Genomic DNA, 25,684 nt, shown 5'->3' on the forward strand with positions numbered 1-25,684 from the left:
TGAGTGCGGTGTTAAGCAACAAACCAACCAACCAACCTATTTGGATATATATAAAATGTTCTCTAAATTTTTGCGACATGCAATACACTGAAAATCTCTCAAGCATGTCATGAACTAAAAACGCTGAAAGTAAAAGTCATCCAGCCGCAGCATTCTGCAATCCGGTTTCCCTCATTTCTCGATCCCGATTCAGTTCTTGTCGCCATTCATCCGTCGCTATGGGTACTGTCAAGCATATCAACCGCCATGTGACGCGCAATAACGGGGTTTCTGCTATAGCATGGCCACGGTATATCTTGAGGGCTGTTTCGGGGTGTGTTCGAGGGATATACCCCAAGTGTGAAGAGTCAAGGGTTAAATCAGTTTGAGACTAACGGAGTCCTCACGGATTTAGCCTGTTGAAGGTTGCTATCTACGTTTGTACGCAAGTTCGGCCGTTACAGTGAACACGTGAACAAAGGATTGAAGGTAAGATTAAAATCCCAATTGTTGTAAAGTCTTGTGAACCATATTATTTGTTTGTTATAATGACAACTGAATATGTCTAATATTTGTAATACAAATGTTTGGGGAAGGGTGTGTGTCCAGAGGGGGTATGGGGGTGTGGGTGTGGTTGGGGGTGGCGTGGTGGGGTGGCATGGGGGGGGGGGGGGGGCGTGGGTGTGTGTGTGTGTGTGGGGGGGGGGGGCTGGGCCTTGCGCTAAGGGCTTAAGTGTCTGTGTCTGTGTGAGATTTTGTGATCGTACACAACTCCACACTAATTTTTCATTGCGTGTTGGCTACTATGTACTAATTTCGATTTATGTTTTAACTAAACATCACATAATATTTTGTTCTATCATTTGTAGAATATGATTAAATTTATTATATTATGTATAAAATAAACCAAAAGGCGGATCCAGACTTGGGGACTGATGCAGGGGTGCACTCTCATCCCCTATTTGTTAATCATACGAATGATTTTACACCTTGAGGTAGTAAAAAAGTGATTACAACACTATATATTCCCATTTGTGTATGTTTTCACAATGATGCCAAGAATGCGATACACAAATTGGTAGCAGAGATTCGCATTCATCAAGCACCAATTGACTTGTGATCACATATGGACCCTCCTTGACCAAAACGCCAAGCATGTTGTCCTGAGATCTGTGTTTTCACCAATAGGATAGATGCACAAGATGCTATTTCGAGGAACCTGTCTGAAACAATTTATGCCTTTGAGCATCATAAGTTACACTAGCCCAGTCTGCGGTATGATCAATACTCATCATACAAAATTAAATTCACATGTCTTTCAAAACTGGCTTGCTGTAGAGGGAGGATTTTACAAGAAACAAGTTATGTTTTTAGCAAGCCCTCGCCCAATTATTGATTTCAGATGATGCTGAGAATAATTCAGCCTAAACACCTCGTGTTTAGCTAATCTGACTTTTTCTTTAAAAATATCCAGAAGCGTGTTGATCTAATGTTATATGCTTATGGGTCTCTTTCTGCTCTAAAACAATTTGTTTGAAAACAAGATCTGACCTTGGTAGTTTTGTGAATGAAGCCAATGAGGAAATACACAAAATACATAATTTAATGAATGAGTTTCTGTAAACAATATTAACTTTTGTAGTGGAAAATATAAATATATTAACAACGTAGAGAATATCTACACCCAATATTAGTTTTCGATCCCCGGCCGCGTCTTACCAAAAGACGTTAAAAGATAGTACTTGTTGTTACCCTGTCTGGCTCTCGGCATTAGGGGGCTAAAACAAGGACTGATCGGCTCGGAGTCAGCAAACTGTGTCTGAGTGGGGTATTCATGTTAAACTGCGGCATGGTATCTTAGTGAGCTAGCACTATAAATCGGCATCAGTCCGGACTAGTACAAGCAGCCACACACACACGTGCATGCACGTCGCTATATAAGTGCAAGAATCTTGAATGCGACGTCAAACCCAATTTCACCTCAATTTCACCTTTTATAAAAAAAAAATAATCTACATTACATGTATAAATCGATGGCTTCTTTGTAAAATGATGCTATTACAGTACCGAAAACAACGGGCGAAATGTAAGATGATAATTATTAATTAAGCAATTAAAACACATGTCACCAGAGCGACGATGAAATGTTTCGTCACAAGACTATATTTATTCTGACCCCAGTCGCCCTTTTGACATGTCAGTATAGCTACGGCGATATAATCTTGATCTGTCAACACTTGAAATAAAGTCACTCTATGATAAATAGACTTGCTTTCCTTACCCAACAATACCATGTCGTAAACCGACCTGACTTTCAATACTAATTTATTCCACCCCGACTCGCGGTTTCGCTTGGAGATTTACTACAGGCCGTCAATCAATGCAACACGATAACATCACAAGCATTGACAGGCGCACCTGGCTGAAACACGTGTGCACGCGATGTGTTGTAGATTTCATAGAGCGTGTCAGTTCCAGCACGGGAATCACGTGCAAATAGTACATTGGTTGGTTGGTTGATTTGTTGTTAAACGCCGCACTCTGCAATATTCCAGCTTTTTGACGGCGGTCTCTAAATAATCGATCGAGTCTGGGCCAGACAATCCAGTGATTGATATCATGAGCATCAATCCACGCAATTGGGATCGATGACATGTATCAAGCGAGCCTGACCACCCGATCCCGAGACCAATTCTAACCCGGATTTTCACGGGTGTGTATCCTGAGTTATGCAATTGCAACGTCAGTTCTGAATCCAGTATTTTTGGTTGGTTCAGTGTCAATGTGATGGTGGCCACAGGTACTGTATCCAGAATCCAGAGATGGTCCAGACCCCACCCCCTCTTTCGAAAACACTATTCCCACCCACTGTGACATCGTTCAGTGCAATAATGCTACACATGCCCCGCCCATTCAATTGTCAGCCAATCAGTGAACATTAGTCTGTTAGAGGGCGTGGTCTAAGTTTGGTAAGCCAATGTTACGAAATCACATTCAATTCTATCTATATCGGATGAGAATCGGTAAGTTAGTGTGTCGGACCTGGCCGATCGTTGCTCTTACAATCAGCTACAGGTTTGCTCAATAAGGACAAGCCTTAGTGATAGCTTCAATCATTCCGATAAAAAACCCTTGTTTCTCGTGGGTTTTTCTTCCAACGTTAAGATGACAATTGTTCTTTTTGTAAAATGCCCCATGATATCCGTGTTGTACTCTCAAGAAATGCGTCTATTATTCCTCAATATAGTGAATACACAAGCAACTAGGTCGGCCAGGAATGCATTTATTCCTATGAATATTTATTTATTTATTTACTACAACTTTCAGTATCAACTACTTTGTGACTATTACAGACACAACGAGATAGTATTCTACAAAAAAATTATTTGTTTGTATTCTAAGTCTATACGAAAAAACGTATTATTACTCATAAAGTGGTTAAAGCGTTCGCACGTCACGCCGAAGACCCGGGTTCGATTCCCGACATGGGTACAATGTGTGAAGCCCATTTCTGGTGTCCCCCGCTGTGATATTGCTGGAATATTGCTAAAAGCGGCGTAAAACAATACTCACTCACTCACAGTGTATTTAATCAAATGCCAATGAGTGTGTGAGTGAATGACTTGGGTTTAACGCCGCTTTTAACACTACTCCAGTTATATCACGGCGTGTCCGCTTAATGTGGGAGGAAAGCCCGAAGTGATGCAGGTCTCAGACGTTTACCACTTCTGTAAAACCCACGAGCACGGGTATGGTGCTGACAAACCTAGAAACATAATCGGGGCGAACCGGGATTCGAACCCACAATCATAGGTTCCTGGCGTATCCAAGGGACGCAACTCTGCAGAGCGAATAGCGGCGCCTTAAATGCCAATGGATAACTTTCTTTATTAGCGTCATTATATAGACACGTTGAAACGAGAACACCGTTAGATTCTCTTTTTTCTCTAAGAAACATGACAGAGGTCCATGTAAGATAAGCTGCAACTGACATTTTTGCAGTTTAAGGATATTTTCAAACTAAATGTTTATCAGTTCTAACCGGTCAGTCCAAACCGACAATTGTGTCCGTTTAGCTTGATCACATGTGCTCTGCTTGTTGTCAGGTACAACATAATGTTTGGCGTGTTACTCAGGCGCCAGATGAAAGCGACCTTAGTATAACGAGCACACGGAACTCGATCCACGCTTGCCCACACAATCACCCATTGAACCCTCCGAAGTTAACACGCGGCAAGAGCACACCCTTCACCTTTCATTCATACAAATACGTCCAGTTTAGTTTTATTTCGATTCCACAACTTCCACAGTGTCGCGTATATACAATGACGTCTTTCCGTGTAATCAATAGTGGGCTTTAGTAAAGTACCGTCAAGTGCCAATGCTGTGCTTGCAAACGCCGAGTGCCCCTGCAGTGGAGATGGGTGGTTCGCTAAGTTACTCACGTCAATTGTCGGATTCCGATGTCGGGTAGAGACAGATGTTTACCTGGCGATATCAGATAGGTTTCTTTACTTTGTGAATCACTGTAAATACTAATTGATCTGGTATCGATTAGCGGGAGTTATTGAGCCTCGCCTGCTGATGATTGTAATAGCGTATTGTTGGCTAGCCAAGTAACGGGTAAATATTGTGCCGTGGCTTACTTAGTCATTTATAAGTTCTGAAAGTTGCGAGTGTTTCACTCCTTTTTTAATACTGACTTGAAAATAGGATTGTCTTAAAAATGTCGTAACAATTTGTTAATGGTGATTATTATGATCAACTTTATAAACACACCTATCTGGTTATCAATTCAACCTTTCTATCCATCTGTATACAGTAAACTACGGTTATAACGAACTCGAAGGGACTATTATTTTTAGTTCGTTATAACCGTAGTTCGTTATAAGGATAAACAGCATAATTACAGCAAATAATCGGGACTAAAAAGTAAGTTCGTAATATCCGTCAGTTCGTTATAAGCGTGTTCGTTATAACCGTAGTTTACTGTATATCACGCCGCCTCTCTACATGTACGTAACGACCCGTGAAGATCCGGGGTAGAATAGGTCTTCAGCAACCCATGCTTGCCGTAAAAGGCAACTATGCTTGTCGAAAGAGGCGACTAACGGGATCGGGTGGTCAGGCTCGCTGACTTGGTTGATGCATGTCATCGATCCCAATTGCGTGGATCGATGATCATTTTGTCACTCACTGGATTGTCTGGTCCAGACTCGATTATTTACAGACCGCCGTCATATAGCTGGAATATTGCTGAGTGCGGCGTTAAACAACAAACAAACAAACAAACAAAAACATGTACGTTCTATATCTTGTTACTTGTCGAATCCCAAATTGAATCAATATGTCAACCCAGAAATCTGTACGTAAATGAATTTGGTGTGAAACCAACAACCAACCAAATGGTATACAATCAACCAATGCATTACAAAATTAACCAGGTTTACAAATCAATAGAAGTTACAGAAAAGCAATCGCAATGGCAGTATACGACAGAGTGGTAGTACAATATTCAATGGCAGTTTTATGTACAAAATATGACGGTGACAGCAAAACATTCAGCGATAATAATATTCATATTTATTCTCAATCCGTCCACCCAACCATTATCCGTTGATTCTCTCCGTATGTTCATCTTTATCAACCACCCATCATTCCAGTGATCAATTCGATAGGGGCGGTCGGGTAGCCCAGTGGTTAAAGCGTTCGCTCGTCACGCCAAGTCCCGGGTTCGATTCCCGACATGGGTACAATGTGTGAAGCCCATTTCTGGTGTCCCGTGCCGTGATGGTGCTGGAATATTGCTAAAAGCGGCGTAAAACCATACTCACTCACTCAATTCAATAGCCTAGTGGTTAGAGCGTTCGCTCGTCACGCCAAAGACCCGGGTTCGATTCCCCACATGGGTACAATGTGTGCAGCCAATTTCGCCGTGATATTGCTGGAATATTGCTAATAGCGGCGTAAAACCATACTCACTCAATTCGATAGCCTAGTGGTTAAAGCGTTCGCTCGTCACACCGAGACCCGGGTTCGATTCCCGACATGGGTACAATCTTTGAAGCCCATTTCGCCGTGATATTGCTTGAATATTGCTAATAGCGGCGTAAAACCATACTCACTCAATTCGATAGCCTAGTGGTTAAAGCGTTCGCTCGTCACACCGAAGACACGGGTTCGTTTCCCCACATGGGTACAATGTGTGCAGCCCATTTCGCCGTGATATTGCTAAAAGCGGCGTAAAACCACACTCACTCACAAATTAAATTGGAGACTTTGTCAGTTGTCACTGCCCGTTTAATAACCGGTTCCATCATGTACCACCATGTACCATCATGTATCATCATCTAAATATTGTCAAGGTCGACTAAAACGATCGGGCGGTCGTGATCTGTGTCTCCGCGTGTCATCGTATCCTGGCGGCAAAGGTGACAAACTGCTCATGCTTTCAGTCACTGGTTTGCCTTGTTCGAACTTTACTATTTACAGGCCGGTGTGCTATTGCCGAAACTGTCTGCGTTGTAAAACACGCTGTCTACGTATAATGCACCGTTCTCTGAACGATATGGCCGCCTTCGTAGTCTTGTTAACAGAGCGTCTGCTCGGACAGTGAAGATCGGGGTTCGATCCCTGGCCGCTTAATACCAAAAGACGTTAACATGGTACTTGTTGTTACCCTGCCTGTTCCTCGGCATTCAGGGGATGAAATAAGGACTGGTCGGCTCGAAGGCAGTAGACTTAGTGGGGTATTTATGTTAAATCAGCGCATGGTACCTCAGGGACGGATCATCTTGATTAAAAACATGAAAAGATGTGGTGAGGTGAGGTGAAATTGGGTTTAAAGTCGCATCCAAGATTATTGCGACGTGCATGTGCGTGTGTGTGTCTGCTTTTACTAGTCCGGACTGATGCCGATTTATAGTGCTAGCCCACTGAGATACCATGCCGCAGTTTAACATGAATACCCAACTCAGACACAGTATACTGACTCCGAGCCGACCAGTCCTTGTTTTAGCCCTAATGCCGAGCGCCAGACAGGGTAACAACAAGTAACATCTTTTAGCGTCTTTTGGTATGGTGCGGCCGGGGATCGAACCCCGGACCTTTCCCTCTCCGGGCGGACGCTCTACCACTAGACCACGGAGGCGGTTGAAAAATGTGGAACAGATCTGGCCGCACCCAGTTGTCTGCACACATGTTTTGCAAATCATGCAATAGACACGGCAGTCGCCAAGTTGTTTAGTAATCGGATGTCGATGTCGTAATTGTTTTCGGCTCAAATTTACAACATTTGGTTGAAAATTCATTCTTACCCCAGTCTTCGTTGAACCAATTTATTATTAAACAAACTGAACTGGCCACAGATTACCGTTCACAAACTGTTACAGGAATGATTGATGGCTAGAAAGACATAATTAGTTTTAACAACAGTTCTTTCATTTTTTCATTACATAAAAAAAGAAGGGGTACACTTTTTTTTTACCCTCAGTTTAGGTCTCCAGTCGGTTGTTGAAGGCGACTAATGCTATAGAGTTGTCAGGCTGCGTACTTGCTTGGTTGATTGTGGGCGTTGCTTATACTATCAATCACTGGTTTGCTTGTCCAGGATTCATTACCTACAGGCCACCGTCATATGGCTGAAATAAATTCTAAGTACGAGGTTAAACAACAACATAAGTTGACTCTACTTACTTCCCTCTATCTGTTTCGTGACCCGTGAAGATCCGGGGTGGAATAGGTCATCAGCAACCCATGCGTGTCTCCCCCCGTGAAGATCCGGGGTAGAATAGGTCATCAGCAACCCATGCTTGTCTCACCCCGTGAAGATCCGGGGTAGAATAGGTCTTAGGGCAACCCATGCTTGTCTCACCCCGTGAAGATCCGGGGTAGAATGGGTCTTCAGCAACCTATGCTTGTCTCACCCCGTGAAGATTCCGGGGTAGAATAGGTCTTCAGCAACCCATGCTTGTCTCCCCCCGTGAAGATCCGGGGTAGAATAGGTCTTCAGCAACCAATGCTTGCCGTAAAAGGTGACAATGCTTGTCGTAAAAGGCGACTAACGGGATCGGGTGGTCAGGCTCGCTGACTTGGTTGATGCATGTCATTGATCCCAATTGCGTGGATCGATGCTCATGACATTAATCACTGGATTGTCTGGTCCAGACTCCATTATTTACAGACCGCCGTCATATAGCTGGAATATTGCTGAGTGCGGCGTTAAACAACAAACCAACCAACCAACCATCTGTTTCGTACCCACCGTCGCTGATACAAAGCCAAACAACGCAGAATACCGCAGCTGGCACCTGCGGACCTCTCTGACGTAATTCGTGTTGACTTCGAATATCAAAGAACATTTTGTTGAAAAAAATATAATTCCTGTTGATATTTATTAACACTGACATTGCTCAAGGGTTTTTGGCGATGTTATCAACGGGATTATGAATCGATTTCCTTCAATTTGTGGAGTATTTCCTAGTGCAAGTGTATTAAATCAATCGAATTTCGATTCCAGTCAGTTCAGAAAAGTTAGCTGCTTGGGCATGTCAAGCATTCCAACATGATTTGTTCAGGCGGTGAGACACACGACTTCTGATTTACTAATGAGAACGAGAACCTGCTTAAGTGCGGGCCTCGGTGATCCTGAAAACACATCTTGTGGACGTTCTGTGTTGGGAATACAGTAGAACACGGATATAACAAACAAACGGATGTAACGAACACGGATATAACGAACAAACGGATGTAACGAACACGGATATAACGAACAAACGGATGTAACGAACACGGATATAACGAACAAACGGATACAACGAACTGTTCAAAAATCCCCGATTTATCTCTTACATGATATCATATCAAATTTTCGTATATAACGAACTCTCTACAGCGAACTAACGGATACAGCGAACTGATATCTGATCCCCGACAAGCCCATCTACCACTAATTAGTGACGTGTATAGCGAACTGAGAAATTTCACTCAGTCTCAAGTGTCACTGGCAATTGGCTGTACGCAATCAGCGGTGAATCAACACAATCACGGCGAATCAACGCAGTCAGCGGTGACGGATCAACCTTGTTATACTTAAATAAATGTTATGAAATGTTATTAATTGAATGCTGTGAAGTGATCACTGCTAATACAAGTCAATGCTGCAGTTACGTGTATTGTGTTTTGTTTTATCCAAGATGGCGGACGTTTCCGAGCGAAAACGTATGTAACGAAGAACGGATATAACGAACTGATTTGTCCGGCCCCTTGTAGTTCTTTACATTTATGTGTTTCTGTATAATTATCGTACACGACTTTCCACCGCACCAGTCATTGTTAATTGGGACGATTTCCACTGAGCGGCATTACTTGCCGGGTGTCGCCTGGGACAAACTTTCATGGTATAATGCGCCGTGTCGACATTTTGATTTCATGTCGAATTAACTATTTTTTTAAATATTTATTTAATGGTCACGAGAATGGGTGAGTGAGTGAATGTTGTTTTACGACGCCCTAACATGCTACTTTTAGCAAGCAATGATACAGGTTTGGCAAGCGCGGGATCATGTTGCTTTTAAGTATCACACGTGCAAGGAGTCGATATACATATAGTTTGTTTGTTTCTTGTTTAATGCCTCACTCAGCAATATTCCAGCTATATGACGGCGGTCTGTAAATAATCGAGTCTGGACCAGACAATCCAGTGATTGACATCATGAGCATCGATCCACGTTATTAGGATACGATGACATGCATCAACCAAGTCAGCGAGCCTGACCATCCGATCCCGTTAGTCGCCTCTTACGACAAGCATAGTCGCCTTTTACAGCAAGCAAGGGTTGCTGAAGACCTATTCTACCCCGGATCTTCACGGGTCGATATACATATAGAGATTGTGTATATTTTATATTATACAGCCATTTAACCTTGTTTTTTTTTTGTTTTGTTTCCCTCTTCAGCATGGGTTGCTGAAGACCAATTCTTTTTGTTTGTTTGTTTGTTGTTTAACGCCGCACTCAGCAATATTCCATCTATATGACGGCGGTCTGTAAATAATCGAGTCTGGACCAGACAATCCAGGATTGATATCACGAGCATCGATCAACGCCATTAAAATCGATGACATGCATCAACCAAGTCAGCGAGCCTGACCACCCGATCCCGAGACCAATTCTAACCCGGATCTTCACTGGTCACTGAGTAATGCAATTGCGACGTTGGTTCTGAATCCAGTATTTTTCGTTGGCACAGTATCCATGTGATGGTGGCCAGAGGACTACCGTTCAGTTACCATGGTTATCGTACCATCGCTGAGGGGACCCAGATGGCGGTCAGGCCTTGTGGCTTGGCTCATTGTGTATCATAGTACCCCGACTACTCGATACCCGTTATTTCAGAGATCGGCTTGTTTCACCAAGACTCCTTTGATTACATGGTGATGTGATATAGCTGTAATATTGTTGACTGCAGTCACACACAAGCACACACACATACGCACGCACACACACACACGCACACACTCACACTCGATGACAAACAAATTACTAAAACAAGTCACACGCCCAAAGTTAACAATGTTCAAAATGGCAACGTGGCGTGTCTCGAGACAGTGACTGTCTCCGACAACCAATGCACCATTGATTAACTTTTAAATCCATACGCTTCGCACACAGTGATAGTCAGTCGTTACTTAGCGGCATTTCCTGCAATTACTGTACTTCTAGATATCATGCCACGCGTACGTGCTTCACCTCACTGCGCATGACATGTTGATTTACACGCGCGCGCATAGGCGCGCCAGGCCTAAGGGAGATAATTGCCCAGAGGTTGCGGTGGGATATGTCGTGATTAGTAAGATCACAAGGGGCTTTGTTTGAACTAAACACTTGCAAATCGATGAGGGTTTTGTTTATGACGGCAATTGCCCGTGGTCACGGAGATGCTAACGTGTCAGTCTGACTTTTCGATTTAACCATACGACCTCACCCAACATTGCCCAAAGACCTACCCTACATGTTATATGTGATGATGATGACAACGTTTTAACCCCTGGGCTTCCCTCCCACCACAATGGTGATTAAGTTGATGATGATGATGATTATACATGCCGGTTATTAATTATATAGATGTTATACATGCCCGTTATTCATGATATGGATGCTATACATGTTCGTTATTCATGATATAGATATTGTACATGCCGGTTATTCATGATACAGATGTTATACATGCCCGTTTTTTCATGATGTAGATGATAAACATGGCGGTTATTCATGATATAGATGTTATACATGCCCGTTATTCATGATAATATATCTTATACATGCCGGTTATTAATTATATAGATGATATACATGCCCGTTATTCATGATATAGATGTTATACATGCCCGTTATTCATGATAAAAAATCGTATACATGCCGGTTATTAATTATATAGATTATATACATGCCGGTTATTCATGATATATATGTTATACATGCCCGATATTCATGATATAGATGTTATACATGCCCGTTACTCATGATATAGATGTTATAAATGCCCGTCTTTCATGATATAGATGTTATACATGCCCGTTATTCATGATGTAGATGTTATTTAAATATGTTCGTTATTCAGGATATAGATGTTATTTAAATGTCCGTTATTCATAATATAGATGCTGTACGTGTCCGTTATTCATGATATAGCTGTTATTTAAATGTGTTCGTTATTCAGGATATAGCTGTTATTTAAATGTGTTCGTTATTCAGGGTATAGATGTTATTTAAATGCCCGTTATTCATAATATAGATGCTGTACATGTCCGTTATTCATGATATAGCTGTTATTTAAATGTGTTCGTTATTCAGGATATAGATGTTATTTAAATGCCCGTTATTCATAATATAGATGCTGTACATGTCCGTTATTCATGATATAGCTGTTATTTAAATGTGTTCGTTATTCAGGATATAGATGTTATTTAAATGCCCGTTATTCATAATATAGATGCTGTACATGTCCGTTATTCATGATATAGCTGTTATTTAAATGTGTTCGTTATTCAGGATATAGATGTTATTTAAATGCCCGTTATTCATAATATAGATGCTGTACATGTCCGTTATTCATGATATAGATGTTACTTAAACATGTCCGTTATTTATGATAAAGATGTTATACATGTAGGTCTGACTTCGACAAAAGCCAAGCGACATGTCAAAAGTAGAGTCCGCAAATAGTAGAATTTCGCAATAATATTACTTTACAGCCACCCCCTCATTGACAAGTATTGGCAACATGCCAAATAAGAACTAAATAACTCTTTGTGCATTCAACAATATTCATCACAAGACAATTACATAATATTTCATTTTAGGCAATATATAAAATATTTCCAATTAACACATGTTTCTCGGTAGAACCACCCGCTCGTTGTAGACGGAGGGATTTCGATGGCCGTAAAAAGCTATGGAAGTGATCCCCTGTGAGCTGATATAGCGCCAACGCTTCAATGTATCCTGGTAGTATTGCCACGATCGGCAGCGGGACAGTGTATTACAGTTATTTATGGCCTTTCTCACACGCCTAATGGAAGTGTGTGAATTTATAAACTGAATTAGTGGTTGAGTTCTACACACTTTGCTGACATCGACGACGATAGTAGGCCTTGTATGTATTAAAGGGATCAGAACGCGGACGGGAAGTTCACTTGACCAAAGACGTGTAAGACGTATAATATGTCTTTCATTTGACATTTAACTCGTGATTTATTATTCAAAGCGTTATTAGTTTACGCTGAATTTTTCAATGAGAAACTCTGGCTGTGTTGGTATTTAACTGGTTATGTATGCGTGATTAAATGACAACATAGCTTGAGAGTTCGACAGACAAATGTAAGAGTACCTGTCAATGCGTCAGACGGTGGCCTAGTTTCCAGACGCCGCAATTCCGGAGTGAGTGAGTATGGTTTTACGCCGCCTTTAACAATATTCCAGCAACATCACGACAGGGGACACCAGAAATGGGCTTCACACATTGTACTCATGTGGGTAATCGGACCCGGGTCTTCTGCGTGACGAGCGAACGCTTTAACCACTAGGCTACCCGACCGCCCGCTGCAATTCACTGTGCAGAGTTAAGTCTTCAGGCGCCAGAAACCCAATGATCGTGGGGTCGAATGTCGCCGTGGGTAACAGTTCTAGGTTTGTCAGCACTAGATCTACAGGCCCCCAAACCAAATCTGAACTTACAGTTTTGCACGGTTACATTGTAGGTATGAACATAGATATGGAGTTGCAAATCCTAGGCATATGTGGGATTCGAACCCATGATCATAGTATGTGACTAGTGGAGACCTTTTTCACTGGGCCTCAGAGGTTGAAGCTGTCAGTGTTAGTCTGTTCCAGGTTGTGGTAAAACTGAGTGAGAGAGTGAGTTGGGTTAAACGTCGCTTTTAACACTATTCCAGTTATATCGCGGCGTGTCAGCTTAATGTGGGAGGAAAGCCCGAAGTGATGCAGGTCTCAGACGTTTACCACTTCGGTGAAACCCACAAGCACGGGCATAGTGCTGACAAACCTACAAACATAATCGGGGCGAACCGGGATTCGAACCCACAATCATAGGTTTCTGGCGTGCCCAAGGGACGCAACTCTGCACAGCGAATCGCGGCGCCTTAGATGACTGGGCCTACCGTGCCCACTGTGGTAAAACTGAAACATTTAGAACTGGTAATATAATTATAGCCCCTAGATCCTGGTCAATGAGGACTACTACAACCACAGACCCGTGAAGATCCGGGGTAGAATAGGTCTTCAGCAACCCATGCTTGCCGTGAAAGGCGACAATGCTTGTCGTAAGAGGCGACTAACGGGATCGGGTGGTCAGGCTCGCTGACTTGGTTGATGCATGTCATCGATCCCAACTGCGTGGATCGATGCTCAAGATGTTAATCACTGGATTGTCTGGACCAGACTCGATTATTTACAGACCGGCGTCATAATGCTGACCACTCGATCCCGTTAGTCGCCTTTACGCTAAGAATGGGTTGCTGAAGACCAATACTAACCTGGATCTTCACCGGTGCCTATCTTAAGTAAACAACATTCCCTCACTCACTGAACTAACTGGGAATCTTCCACAAACTTACCCCCAGGTCAGAGCAGGTCCCCTTCTCCCCATCTTCCCAAGGCGACAACGGAACGCGTTGGTTGGTTTCAGATGGCGGGGATGGGTGCTTTCGACAGGAATATTACTGAGGGTGCCGTAAAACAACATTCCCGAAATATCAAAAATAACGATAACGATCTGCATCATTGTTTGGTCGCGCTTGCCATAAAATCAATAACAGATGAAATTCCATCAAATTTGGCATAGAAATGCTTTAATGTTTAAATGTCGGGGGGGGGGGGGGGGGGGGGGGGGGGTCGAGGCTGAATAATATCAAATTACCGCACCACCTCCCTTATCTGAATGGGACCGAATGCACCAAGCGGCCTTCATGTCTCAGGTGTGATTAATAAATACTTCTTCCTTGCAATATATCACACGCTGGCTTTACCCACTTAAACGCATGATAAATCTTATCATTAATTTCCGCGATGGCATGTCTTGTTTCTTAAAAAATAACACCTTGTCCATTTTAGCCGTTAATCATAATCATAAATAAATTGCAATATCGAGACGGTTGTCATATCTTTAAACGAGACCGTTGTCGGGAGAGTCCATTTGATAAAGCAGACAGTTGATATTCCTAGATAACGCAAGCTTTAAGGCATGTAAAACAGTCCCAATAATCTGCTCGGCATTTAAAGACCCATACACCTTATTGAATTTGTTTTAGTGCAACTAATATTTAATGTCTTACGATCTTGACATAACATTCGATACATGTTGAGCAAACTACGAACTTATCAGCTGATAAGGACATCTGGTGTTGAGGCTGTTCCGGTTTTTTTGGCGGGGTGTAAATCCATTCAAATGACTTGTTAATCTAATAAAACTGTGGTTGTAGCAGTTGACTCAACAATCGGTATTGGTTGGATGACAGTCTTGATAAACATGAGAGGGTTCCCGACAGCTTGGGATTTTGTAGTTTTGATAACCCTGGACAAAAGGCTCCATGTGTGTGACAACTTGCAGTAAATAATTGGATTGCAGGCTTTCGGCACACGACGCACAGATGTTAGGTGAGCGTGCTTTGCGCAATTGTTGCATGTTTTATCCGTGGGTCCTGCTTGGAACATTTCATTTTAGAAAGGGGGTGGGTACGGAATGAACGTGCATGGTGTTGCGTAAGTGAGTGAGTGGTCATACGCCGCTTTCAGCAATATTCCAGCAATATCACGGCGGGAGACACCAGAAAGGGGCTTCACACATTGCACCCATGTCGGGATTCGAACCCGGGTCTTAGACGTGACGAGCGAACGCTTTAACCATAAGGCTACCCGACCGCCCCGCATGGCGTCGGGAAAAACGTGAATTTGATACGGATTACCTAGGTTGAGAACATCCGATCTGAATTAATCTCCCGCCACCTGCCAATCAAACAACGTGGTGTACCAATCACACTGTTACAGAAGTGGCCATTTTGTCCGACAAGTTAAAACTTAAAAGGGTCATTTCATTGTCTTTTTTTTTCTTTCAAAGGAAATGCCCTATTTAATCGGAATTCGCTTTTCTGGCCAGATTCGATGAATTATTAGCCGTCGCGAGAATACAGACGAAAACCTAGCTGGAATATTGCTGACTGCGGCGTCAAACAACATTCACACTTGATGATTAGCTGGATTAAGGTGACACGTTTTGTCAACGAGATATACGCGTTTTTAAGGCGCTGTTTCAACAAACGCCGGTACCACACACAATCAAACGTAGTTATGTTGCCAGTAGGAAACAATCCCAAGAGCGTATGGTCAAACATTGTTGGGAACATATCATTGTTGCTAGTCAGCCCCCATCGGCGTCGCCACATCTTTACTCGCTCTCCGTCGCCTGGTTACGTGACAACTTAACCTTTCAGCTGCTATAACCATGTCATCGATTATAGCAAGTTATCGATCGATTATGGCCAATCAAAAATCCCATAAATCACTAAGTGTGGCCATTACGTCTCAAGAGCCAAACATTCCCTTTCGAAGGAGATGCCACTTGGTAAGGTTTGATTTTTTAAAATGATAAAACTTTCATAAAAAATCTCTGGTAAGGTGATATGCTTTCGCTTTAGATTTGCTGAGAAAATGTTGTCCCAACAGATTAGCGGGTGTCGGAAACATTTGGCATTGGTCGATGTGTAGTTGGGTTTCATCAATGAAATTAGCCTGACCTGCCTTAAGCGCGTTCAATTCAACAAACTATTAATTTCCGCGTGTCATTCTGGGTAGTTGCTATCTGACAGCGTGCTGCGTTGTGCTGTGACTTTAAACGCCGACTCACGGGGCGAGTGTCCTGTATGACATTGCAACGAGAAAGCGTAGGCCTCGGACGGATGGATCTCGTCAGGTTTAGTGGACTCGCTCCTAAAGAGGAAACTTTGTGACATGGTAAAAATATTCTAAATAATGATGACCAGGTTTATCAAGGAACACTCGGTGATCAGAAAATAGTCCCGATTACACACACTTTGTGTTGACATGTGAAGGCTTTTGATCGCCTCAAAAGAGGACAGTTTCTGATTTTTCAAGTTTCTTTATCGGAAGTTGCTAACGTTTGAGCGACAGCCGGTGATTGTGTGTTTGGTGGTTTAAGTTTAGCATGGCCTCACATTGTGAACATTTACCTGAAACTTTTGACGACGACATGCAATACGCTATAGCCTAGGCAGTTCTGCCATAAGTCATAGAGGCTGATATTTCAACACCCAAGGAAGCCGAGATAGATTGCCACGGGATGGCGCTAGAAAGGTAAGATGTGTTTTGAACTTTATCTTCCACTTAGGTCACAATATCTGCACTGGAGGATCCACCCGTGAAGATCCGGGGTAGAATTGGTCTTCAGCAACCCACTCTTGCCGTAATAGACGACTATGCCTGTCGTCAGAGGCGACTAACGGGATCGGGTGGTCAGGCTTGCTGACTTGGTTGATGCATGTCATCGTATTCCAATTGCGTGGATCGAAGCTCATGATGTCAATCACTGGATTGTCTGGTTCAGAATAGATTATTTACAGGTCGCTGTCATATAGCTGGAATATTGCTGAGTGCGGCGTTAAGCAACAAACATACACTGTCGGATCCAAGATCCTTGCTCTCTGAATCTCTGTTAATTTGAAGGCTCCAGGCTCCGTAACCTGGACATTAACGGGATGAATGCCTTCTGTTCCCATTTTGATATTTATGTAAAACGTTGTTTATATATTTCTTCAGTCATCAATAATTATTATTTTCATTGACCAACTATTTCAACAACAACATTCGTTTACTTTTTATCCCATCAACATAAACAATACAACGCTTACAACAGTACGTTGTAAATGTATTTCACTCAAAAAACGGCGTGTCAGCTTGATTTGGGACGAATATCCGAAGTGATTAGAAACCTTATTGTGGGTTCGAATCCCGGCTCGCCTCGATTGTGTTTATAGGTTTGTCAGCACCATACTCGTGCTCGTGGGTTTCACCGAAGTGGTAAATGTCTGGGACCTGCATCACTTCGGGATTTCCTCCTACATTAAGCTGAAACGACGTGGTATTACTTTAATACTGTTAAAAGCGGCGTTAAACCCACATCACTCACTCAAGATCATTCACGGAATCCATCCACGGTGCTACCAAAACTGAGTTTACATGAATGAGGCCCGTGAAGATCCGGGATAGAGAAGGTCTTCAGCAACCTATGCCTGTCTTAAGAGGCGACTAACGGGATCGGGTGGTCAGGCTCGCTGACTTGGTTGATGCATGTCATCGATCCCAATTGCGTGGATCGATGCTCATGATATTAATCACTAGATTGTCTGGTCCAGACTCTATTATTTACAGACCGCCGTAATATAGCCGGAATATTGCTGAGTGCGGCTTTAAACAAAAAACAAACAAACATTCCATGATCGTAGACACGACTTAATGCCAACAATGTAATTGGAAATATTCTGAGGATTTTCTTAAACGCAGCATTAGCATTTAGACAGGTTTGGCCACACACAGATACCCACTGGATTATATACATAGCTGGTCTGATGAACAGCTTGACATAAGCGGGTAGTTAAGTGGCCTTCTACAGCCGGCTGATAAAGATAATCTCTCAAGCAATATTATTCCTTGCAAAAAATGTTGTTGGTCGAGTCTTATGTGTATTGATTAATATGACACAGTCTGATTTATTGTGTTTGTCTACGCAGAGCGTTAATGTACTAAGATATGCACTGTAGTGTATTCAGACCCACGAATCATCTGGACAGTCGTTTACCTGCATATAAGCAACGCTCTCGAATAGTAATCTTGTCACGATATGCCGTGGTTGTTGTTTTTTGTTTTTTCCCAAGATCGTGCACGTTTTGGTAGCATAGTGAGTGGGTGAGTTTTTAACAGTATTACAGTTTTATCACGGCGTGTCAGCACAATGTGGGAGGAAAGCCCGAATTGATGCAGGTTTCAGACGTTTACCACTTGGTGAAACCCACGAGCACGGGTATGGTGCTGACAAACCTAGAAACATAATCGGGGCGAACCGGGATTCGAACCCACAATCATAGGTTTCTGGCGTGTCAATGGGACGCAACTCTGCACAGCGAATTGCGGCGCCTTAGACGACTGGGCCACCCGTGCCCCCTGACTATTCGAGAGACACATTGAAGGTGACTCTGGGCTTCAAACCCACGGCCATAGGCTTCTGGCATGCCTGAGACGGACAGCTAGTTCAGGAACCTTAAACTTCTGGGAAACTCCAGACTTAGCCCTACAATCCCAACTGGTTTGGAGGACTAGTTTCTAGGGATATTAACTCTACGTATAATTTCTGCAGACAGGCTTAAATCCGGCGATTCCCTGACATGGGTACAATGTGTGAGGCCCATTCCTGGTGTCCCCAGCCGTGATATTGCTGGAATATCGCTAAAAGCGGCGTAAAACCATACTCACTCACTCACTCACTCACTCGAGAAGGGAATGACGAAGACCTACCGTTATCATTTACTATCACACAGATGGGTCACGGGGTAGCATATGCTTTTTGTTTTGTTTTGTATGTTGTAAACGTCACACTCACCAATATTACAGCTATATGACGGCGGTCTGTAAATAAACGAGTCTGGACCAGACAATCCAGTGAGTGACATATGCATAAACGCCGGCTCACGTAAAGGTGACGCCCACGTGGTTAAATGGGCACAGATGAATCTGAGGGTTCGACTCTCCGATGTATTTTGATTGTGGGGGCGGTCGGGTAGCCTAGTGATTAAAGCGTTCGCTCTTCACGCTGAAGACCCTGGTTCAATTCCCGACATGGGTACAATATGTGAAGCCCATTTCTGGTGTCCCCCGCCGTGATATTGCTGGAATATTGCTAAAAGCGGCGTAAAACCATTCTCACTCACTCTTATTGTGAACCTAGGTTAGCACCATACCGTGCTCGATTTTAGTGTTATATCTGCAGTACTGTTCAGAGCGGCATAAAATACAATTCACGCCCTATAACTCAAGTATTCAAAGTATTTGGTACAAGCCTTTTTTGTCACGCTGAAAACCCAGGCTCGATGTCTTACCTCTGTGCAATGATATATGACTTGTCGGTGTAAACGCTCACTCACTCAGTCGCTCAAATAACCCGCCTCATGTACGGAAACAAACAAATATCAAGCGGTAATAATTCAACACTCAAATCATCACTTGACTTTTATGCAGACCCTTAAACGTTTGATGATGTTAACCGTGAATCATACAAAGGTTATTGTCATCGAAAAAATTCACTTGTGTATGTTTGCAATTTTGCTCGTCGAAACTTGAAACTGGATTTGACTAAAAAACTACAAATTTTATTCAAAACGTTTCTGGACTGAACACAGTTGCCGAAACACTGCAAACTCAAGGTCGAACGCACAAACGCATCAAGTACATCCCCATCGAATAAATTTTCTTGTTTGTTTCGTTTGAAGCCACCATCGAATATGGGTGTATACTTTCTATTGCCTAGCAGTTAATGTCAAGGCCGTTGGAATTATTTCAAACTTGAGGCAGAATGTAATTATACCCCCTCCCCTCCCTATCCTAGCACACACACACACACACACACACACACACGCACGCACGCACGCACGCACGCACGCACGCACGCACACATACGCAAGGTCGGGAAAGACAGTTGTGTGACTCAACCTAAAATATAGATACAGTAAACAACGGTTATAACGAACTCAAAGGACCACTTATAGTTCGTTATAACCAGAGTTCGTTTTATGCATAAAAAATATATACAGCATATACACAGCAAATGGACGGGACCCCAAAACAGTTCGTTACGCGCGTGTTCGTTACGCGCGTGTTCGTTATAAACGTAGTTTACTGTACAAGCTCCACCACCCCACCCCACCACACCCACCCCCAAAAATTCATACTTATCACCCCGCCCACTTAATACTGTCCACCCCTCCCTACTTCACACATCCACCCCCTACCACCACAACCACCACCTCACACAATCGTCACTCCCGTCGCACATAACCCCCACCCCCTCACTCTCCCTGCCTTTGTGGGCCATTATTCTGACACAGCACTTCGTGGAGACCTGAAAGAAAGTCCTAACCGCATGAAAACTCGTCAATGTAAGTCCGTCTGTGCACGATTTGTTGAGGGACATTCCGCCAGCAGTCAGCCAGATCGTGACGACGACAATACATCTGTATGTTTGATATCTGTAGATAGCTGTGGGAACAGGCGAAGGTGTACTTTGCTCGTGTTTGTAAGGTGGCGTTCTGTCTCTTGCCTGACTGCTAGCTGGCAGAGATTCAGTCTTGGTTCGTGTATCCATCCCTCTTGACTACGTGATTCTGTGTTGGTAGGGGAAGGATTACACTTTCGTCACGTGCAGGTAAGAATGTGTTTTTGTTCAAGAAAACAGATTTCTGATATTGGAATAACGGCATTAACAACGGACAGTGGTTCAAATGTCATGCTGGGAGGTACATGTTCTCTTATGTTTGTGAGTGAGTATTGTTTTACCCCGCTTTTAGCAATATTCCAGCAATATCACAACGGAGGACATACAAAATAGGCTTCACACATTGTGCCCATGTGGGGAATCGAACCTGGGTTTTTTTGGGTGACGAGCAAACGCTTTAACCACTAGGCTACCCCACCGCCCCTTCGTGGAATGAGAAATATAACTATTTAATGATAGTGAGTGAGTGAGTGAGTATGGTTTTGCGCCGCTTTTAGCAATATTCCAGCAATATCACGGCGGGGGACACCAGAAATGGGCTGTACACATTGTACCCATGTCAGGAATCGAACCCGGGTCTTCGGCGTGACGAGCGAACGCTTTAACCACTAGAATACCCCACCGCCCCTTCGTGGAATGAGAAATATAACTATTTAATGATATGGCACATGATACAAATTGCACGTCAACGGTCCGATATTTATGAAACCCTTATGTAAACCATCCGACATTATGCACGTGATATTAGCGACCTCGTGTTTATCATGTACACTAAGACCGCCTCCGCGGTCAAGTGGATAGAGCATCTGCTGGGAGAGCGGAAGGTTGGTGTTCGATCCCCGGCTACGTCATACTAAACGACGTTAAACTTGTTATTACCCTGCCTGGCGCTCGGCAATAAGGTGCTAAAACAAGAACTGGTCGGCTCGGAGTCAGTATACTGTGTCTCTTGTCAAACTGGGGCATGGTATTTCAGTGGGCTGGAACTAAAAACCTGGCATTATTAACGCTCGCACGCACGCATGCAGTAATCCTTGAAACGTTAAAACCCCATTTCACCTTTCTAGTTTGCCTGGTCTAGTTTCAATTATTTACAGACTACCGTCGAATATTGTTTACTTATGTGTTAAAGTAAATCCATGCAAACCTTCGCTCACATTGATATGTATCGTGGTTTGAACGCTGTAAACTGCAGCACATCGTGAACATCGGATTATGAACAACCCGCTGCAGGTTGCGATCAAATCAAAGCCTTGTATCCCGTTATCCCCAACCAAAGCACACCTTGAAGCATAACTGTCGGCTTTGAGCAGCAAACTATTATATCGCTAATCCCTAATCATGGAACTATTATGTTTGCGAACGGGGTGTAAATCCAGGGTCATTACAGAAAAAAAGAAAAATCTCATGCGAATGAAATAGAAATAGACAATCCTATCAGCTGATGTCCTGTGCTGAGATCAGTGTGATTGATGGCAATGGACATGCTACATTTCAACACTGTGAACACTGTCAATGTACAACGTCTTCAGGCATGGGGTTGTACATTGCTGACATTATGTAATTAGGGGCGGTCGGGTAGCCTAGTGGTTAAAGCGTTCGCTCGTCACGCCGAAGACCCGGGTTCGATTCCCGACATGGGTACAATGTGCGAAGCCCATTTCTGGTGCCCCCCGCCCTGATATTGCTGGAATATTGCTAAAGCGGCGTAAAACCATACTCACTCACTCAGAATGTAATTAGACATGTATGGTAAAACCCCGCTAATTAGGACGGTAGCGATGTCCGGATAAACAAAGTCCCGTAGCATGGATTTCATTTTTGAGACAGAATTACTTGCTATTAAAAAAGCACAAGGAACAAGCCTAAGTATCTAACGATATTAACACAAAATCACCACTGAAACAAATATATTACTAAATAAAACTTTAATAAACAATTAAATATGCTAGATTCCGGAGAACATAGTTCTTTTGGGGAAATGATCCCTGGACATATCTTGTGGGATATAATAATCCCGTATGAAAGAGCCATATACCAGCTGTATGACGGCGGTCTGTACATAATCGAGCCTGGAACAGACAATCTAGTGATTGATATCATGAGCATCGATCCGCGCAACTGGGAGACGATGACTTGCATCAAACCAGTCAGCAAGCCTGACTACCCGATCTCGTTAGTCGCCTCTTACGACAAGCATAGTCACCTTTTACGACAAGTGTGGGTTGCTGAAGACCTATTCTACCCCGAATCTTCACGGGGGAGACAAGCATGGGTTGCTGAAGACCTATTCTACCCCGAATCTTCACGGTGGGAGACAAGCATGGGTTGCTGAAGACCTATTCTACCCGGATCTTCACGGGGGGAGATAAGCATGGGTTCCTGAAGACCTATTCTACCCCGGATCTTCACGGGGGGAGACAAGCATGGGTTGCTGAAGACCTATTCTACCCCGGATCTTCACGGGGGGAGACAAGCATGGGTTGCTGAAGACCTATTCTACCCCGGATCTTCACGGGGGGAGACAAGCATGGGTTGCTGAAGACCTATTCCACCCCGGATCTTCACGAGAGGAGACAAACATGGGTTGCTGCAGACCTATTCTACCCCGGATCTTCACGGGGGGAGACAAGCATGGGTTCCTGAAGACCTATTCTTCCCGAATCTTCACGGGGGGAGACAAGCATGGGTTGCTGAAGACCTATTCTACCCCGGATCTTCACGGGGGGAGACAAGCATGGGTTGCTGAAGACCTATTCTACCCCGGATCTTCACGGGGGAGACACGCATGGGTTGCTGAAGACCTATTCTACCCCGGGTCTTCACGGGCCAGGAGGAGAATATAACAGCCTGTCACACAGTGTAAGCACCCGATCCTTATTTGAGTTGCACGGTGGTGAAATGATTGAGAAAGTATAGCACATATGTATTCGTCCCCAGTGTGCCATTGCTTAACGATTGCAAGGCGAAAACCCTTGGGCTATTTTCTTTCTTATAACATGGTTTATGAGTCCGCCGTCACCAAAACATAGATATGTGATCAAAATATAGAAATAAAAAGCAATGGATTTTATTCCGCCGACAAGAAATAAGTTACATGTAAAAAACAACTCATTTACTGTCGCCATCAAATAGATAAATTATATAAAATGCAATAATTATAACCTGTAGAAAATTTATCTTAAAAACTCCCGCACCCAATATAAACCAAAAATATTCCTCCCATTTTAACATTTTTAAGAAAACATTTGAAATTGTATTTTTTTTTTAAATTACCAACCGTGGCTATTAAGATAATTGTGTTCCAAGAATCTTTTCTGCACTCGAAATCCCCCCGGGTTACAAAACGAGTTCGTAGCGTAGCGATAGACGATTATGTATAACTCGTGATGCGGCTACGGACCCAAAGACAAGCTCAGATCCTTAGAGATGATAATAAGGACGCACACCTGTCTGAAAAACAGTAAGTCATCCGCAGCATCAATAGTGATACTTGCTGATTCAGCTGCCATTATTGTGATGGAACAAAGTGTTCATCAGACAATCCCGGATCTATGGCTCTGTACAAAGAAAGCTTTCATGAATAATTCTACCGTTGTTGTCGTTCACTTCGAGACTTGTTCTGCATCTGTTGTTTGTTTCACGTTGTTTAGTGACAATGTCATGGTGATACTGGAATCTATGGCGTCACGCCCTGTGCACGTGCAGCGTTAAGTGTGTCTGCTATGCTACATGTCTTTGATGTTGCCACTGAAAGGGGTTTTTAGATGCTGATGTTGAATAAGTTGTGATGTCAAGTTACTCTATGAATACCCATAAGGGCCGTGCCATTTTTTTAATTTTGGAAATTCAAAATATACTTACTTGGAAATTCTAGATACTTTGTTTGTTTGTTGTTTAACGCCGCACTCAGCAATATTTCAGCTATATGACGGCGGTTTTGTAAATAATCGAGTCAACAATCAAGGGATTAACATCTTGAGCATCGATCCACACAGTTGGGACCGATGACATGCATCAACCAAGTCAGCGAGCCTGACCACCCGATCCCGTTAGTCGCCTCTTACGACAAGCATAGTCGCCTTTTACAGCAAGCATAGGTTGCTGAAGACCTATTCTACCCCGGAACTTCACGGGGGGAGACAAGCATGGGTAGCTGAAGACCTATTCTATCCCGGATCATCACGGGGAGAGACAAGCATGGGTTGCTGAAGACCTATTCTACCCCGGATCATCACGGGGGGAGACAAGCATGGGTAGCTGAAAACCTATTCTACCCCGGATCATCACGGGGGGAGACAAGCATGGGTTGCTGAAAACCTATTCTACCCCGGATCATCACGGGGGGAGACAAGCATGGGTAGCTGAAGACCTATTCTACTGCGGATCTTCACGGGGTTCTTGGGTAGACTAATGTTAAAGCTTTGGTCTTTTAAACCCCACATGGATACGATATCCTCGCCGTGTGTTACTTACTTGTTGCTGAAAGCGGCGTAAAACAGCAACATGCATGCAATCCAGCCAACTGTGCAGTCTGTCGAGACATCATACATTTCACAAATCAAATAACGATCTTTCATTGGACAAGCGTCTTCATCTGCATTTTGAAATAGTTCAAAATTCAAACGGTAAGATTAATATCGGTTCATCGATCCTGCTTGCCGATGATCAACGGCATTAGGGACCGTTCATTGGATATGTGTTTTTTAATAGGCTTTTTTGTTTTGTTTTTTGGGGGGAGGGGGTAAGAAAAACAATTCCACAATAAGTCGCTTGATATGCTTGGTGCCTTGTCTTGAAAACATAGGTTGCGAAAATATAAAAAAGCTGTTTAACAAAATTTCCATCACCA

General features: G+C 43.3%; 1 protein-coding gene across 3 annotated transcripts in view; it reads left to right on the top strand.

Annotated features, from left to right (window-relative positions):
- Positions 1-286: 286 nt before the first annotated feature.
- LOC124149721 overlaps positions 287-25,684 on the top strand; it is a 70,134-nt gene continuing 44,736 nt past the window's right edge. The window contains exon 1 of one of the 3 annotated variants that reach the window (XM_046521468.2): positions 287-468. Coding sequence is in view for 1 of the 3 variants with exons in the window: in XM_046521467.2 (XP_046377423.1) it covers positions 16,852-16,865 (14 nt within the window). In the remaining 2 variants the exon portion in view is untranslated. Of the gene's footprint in view, positions 469-16,232; positions 16,866-20,734; positions 20,983-25,684 lie in introns of those variants that run through there. The other 2 variants (XM_046521467.2, XM_046521470.2) reach the window with 2 other exon arrangements.

The sequence above is a fragment of the Haliotis rufescens genome, unplaced genomic scaffold (assembly GCF_023055435.1).
Source record: "Haliotis rufescens isolate VD_foot unplaced genomic scaffold, xgHalRufe1.0.p SCAF_18, whole genome shotgun sequence".
Taxonomy (NCBI): domain Eukaryota; kingdom Metazoa; phylum Mollusca; class Gastropoda; order Lepetellida; family Haliotidae; genus Haliotis; species Haliotis rufescens.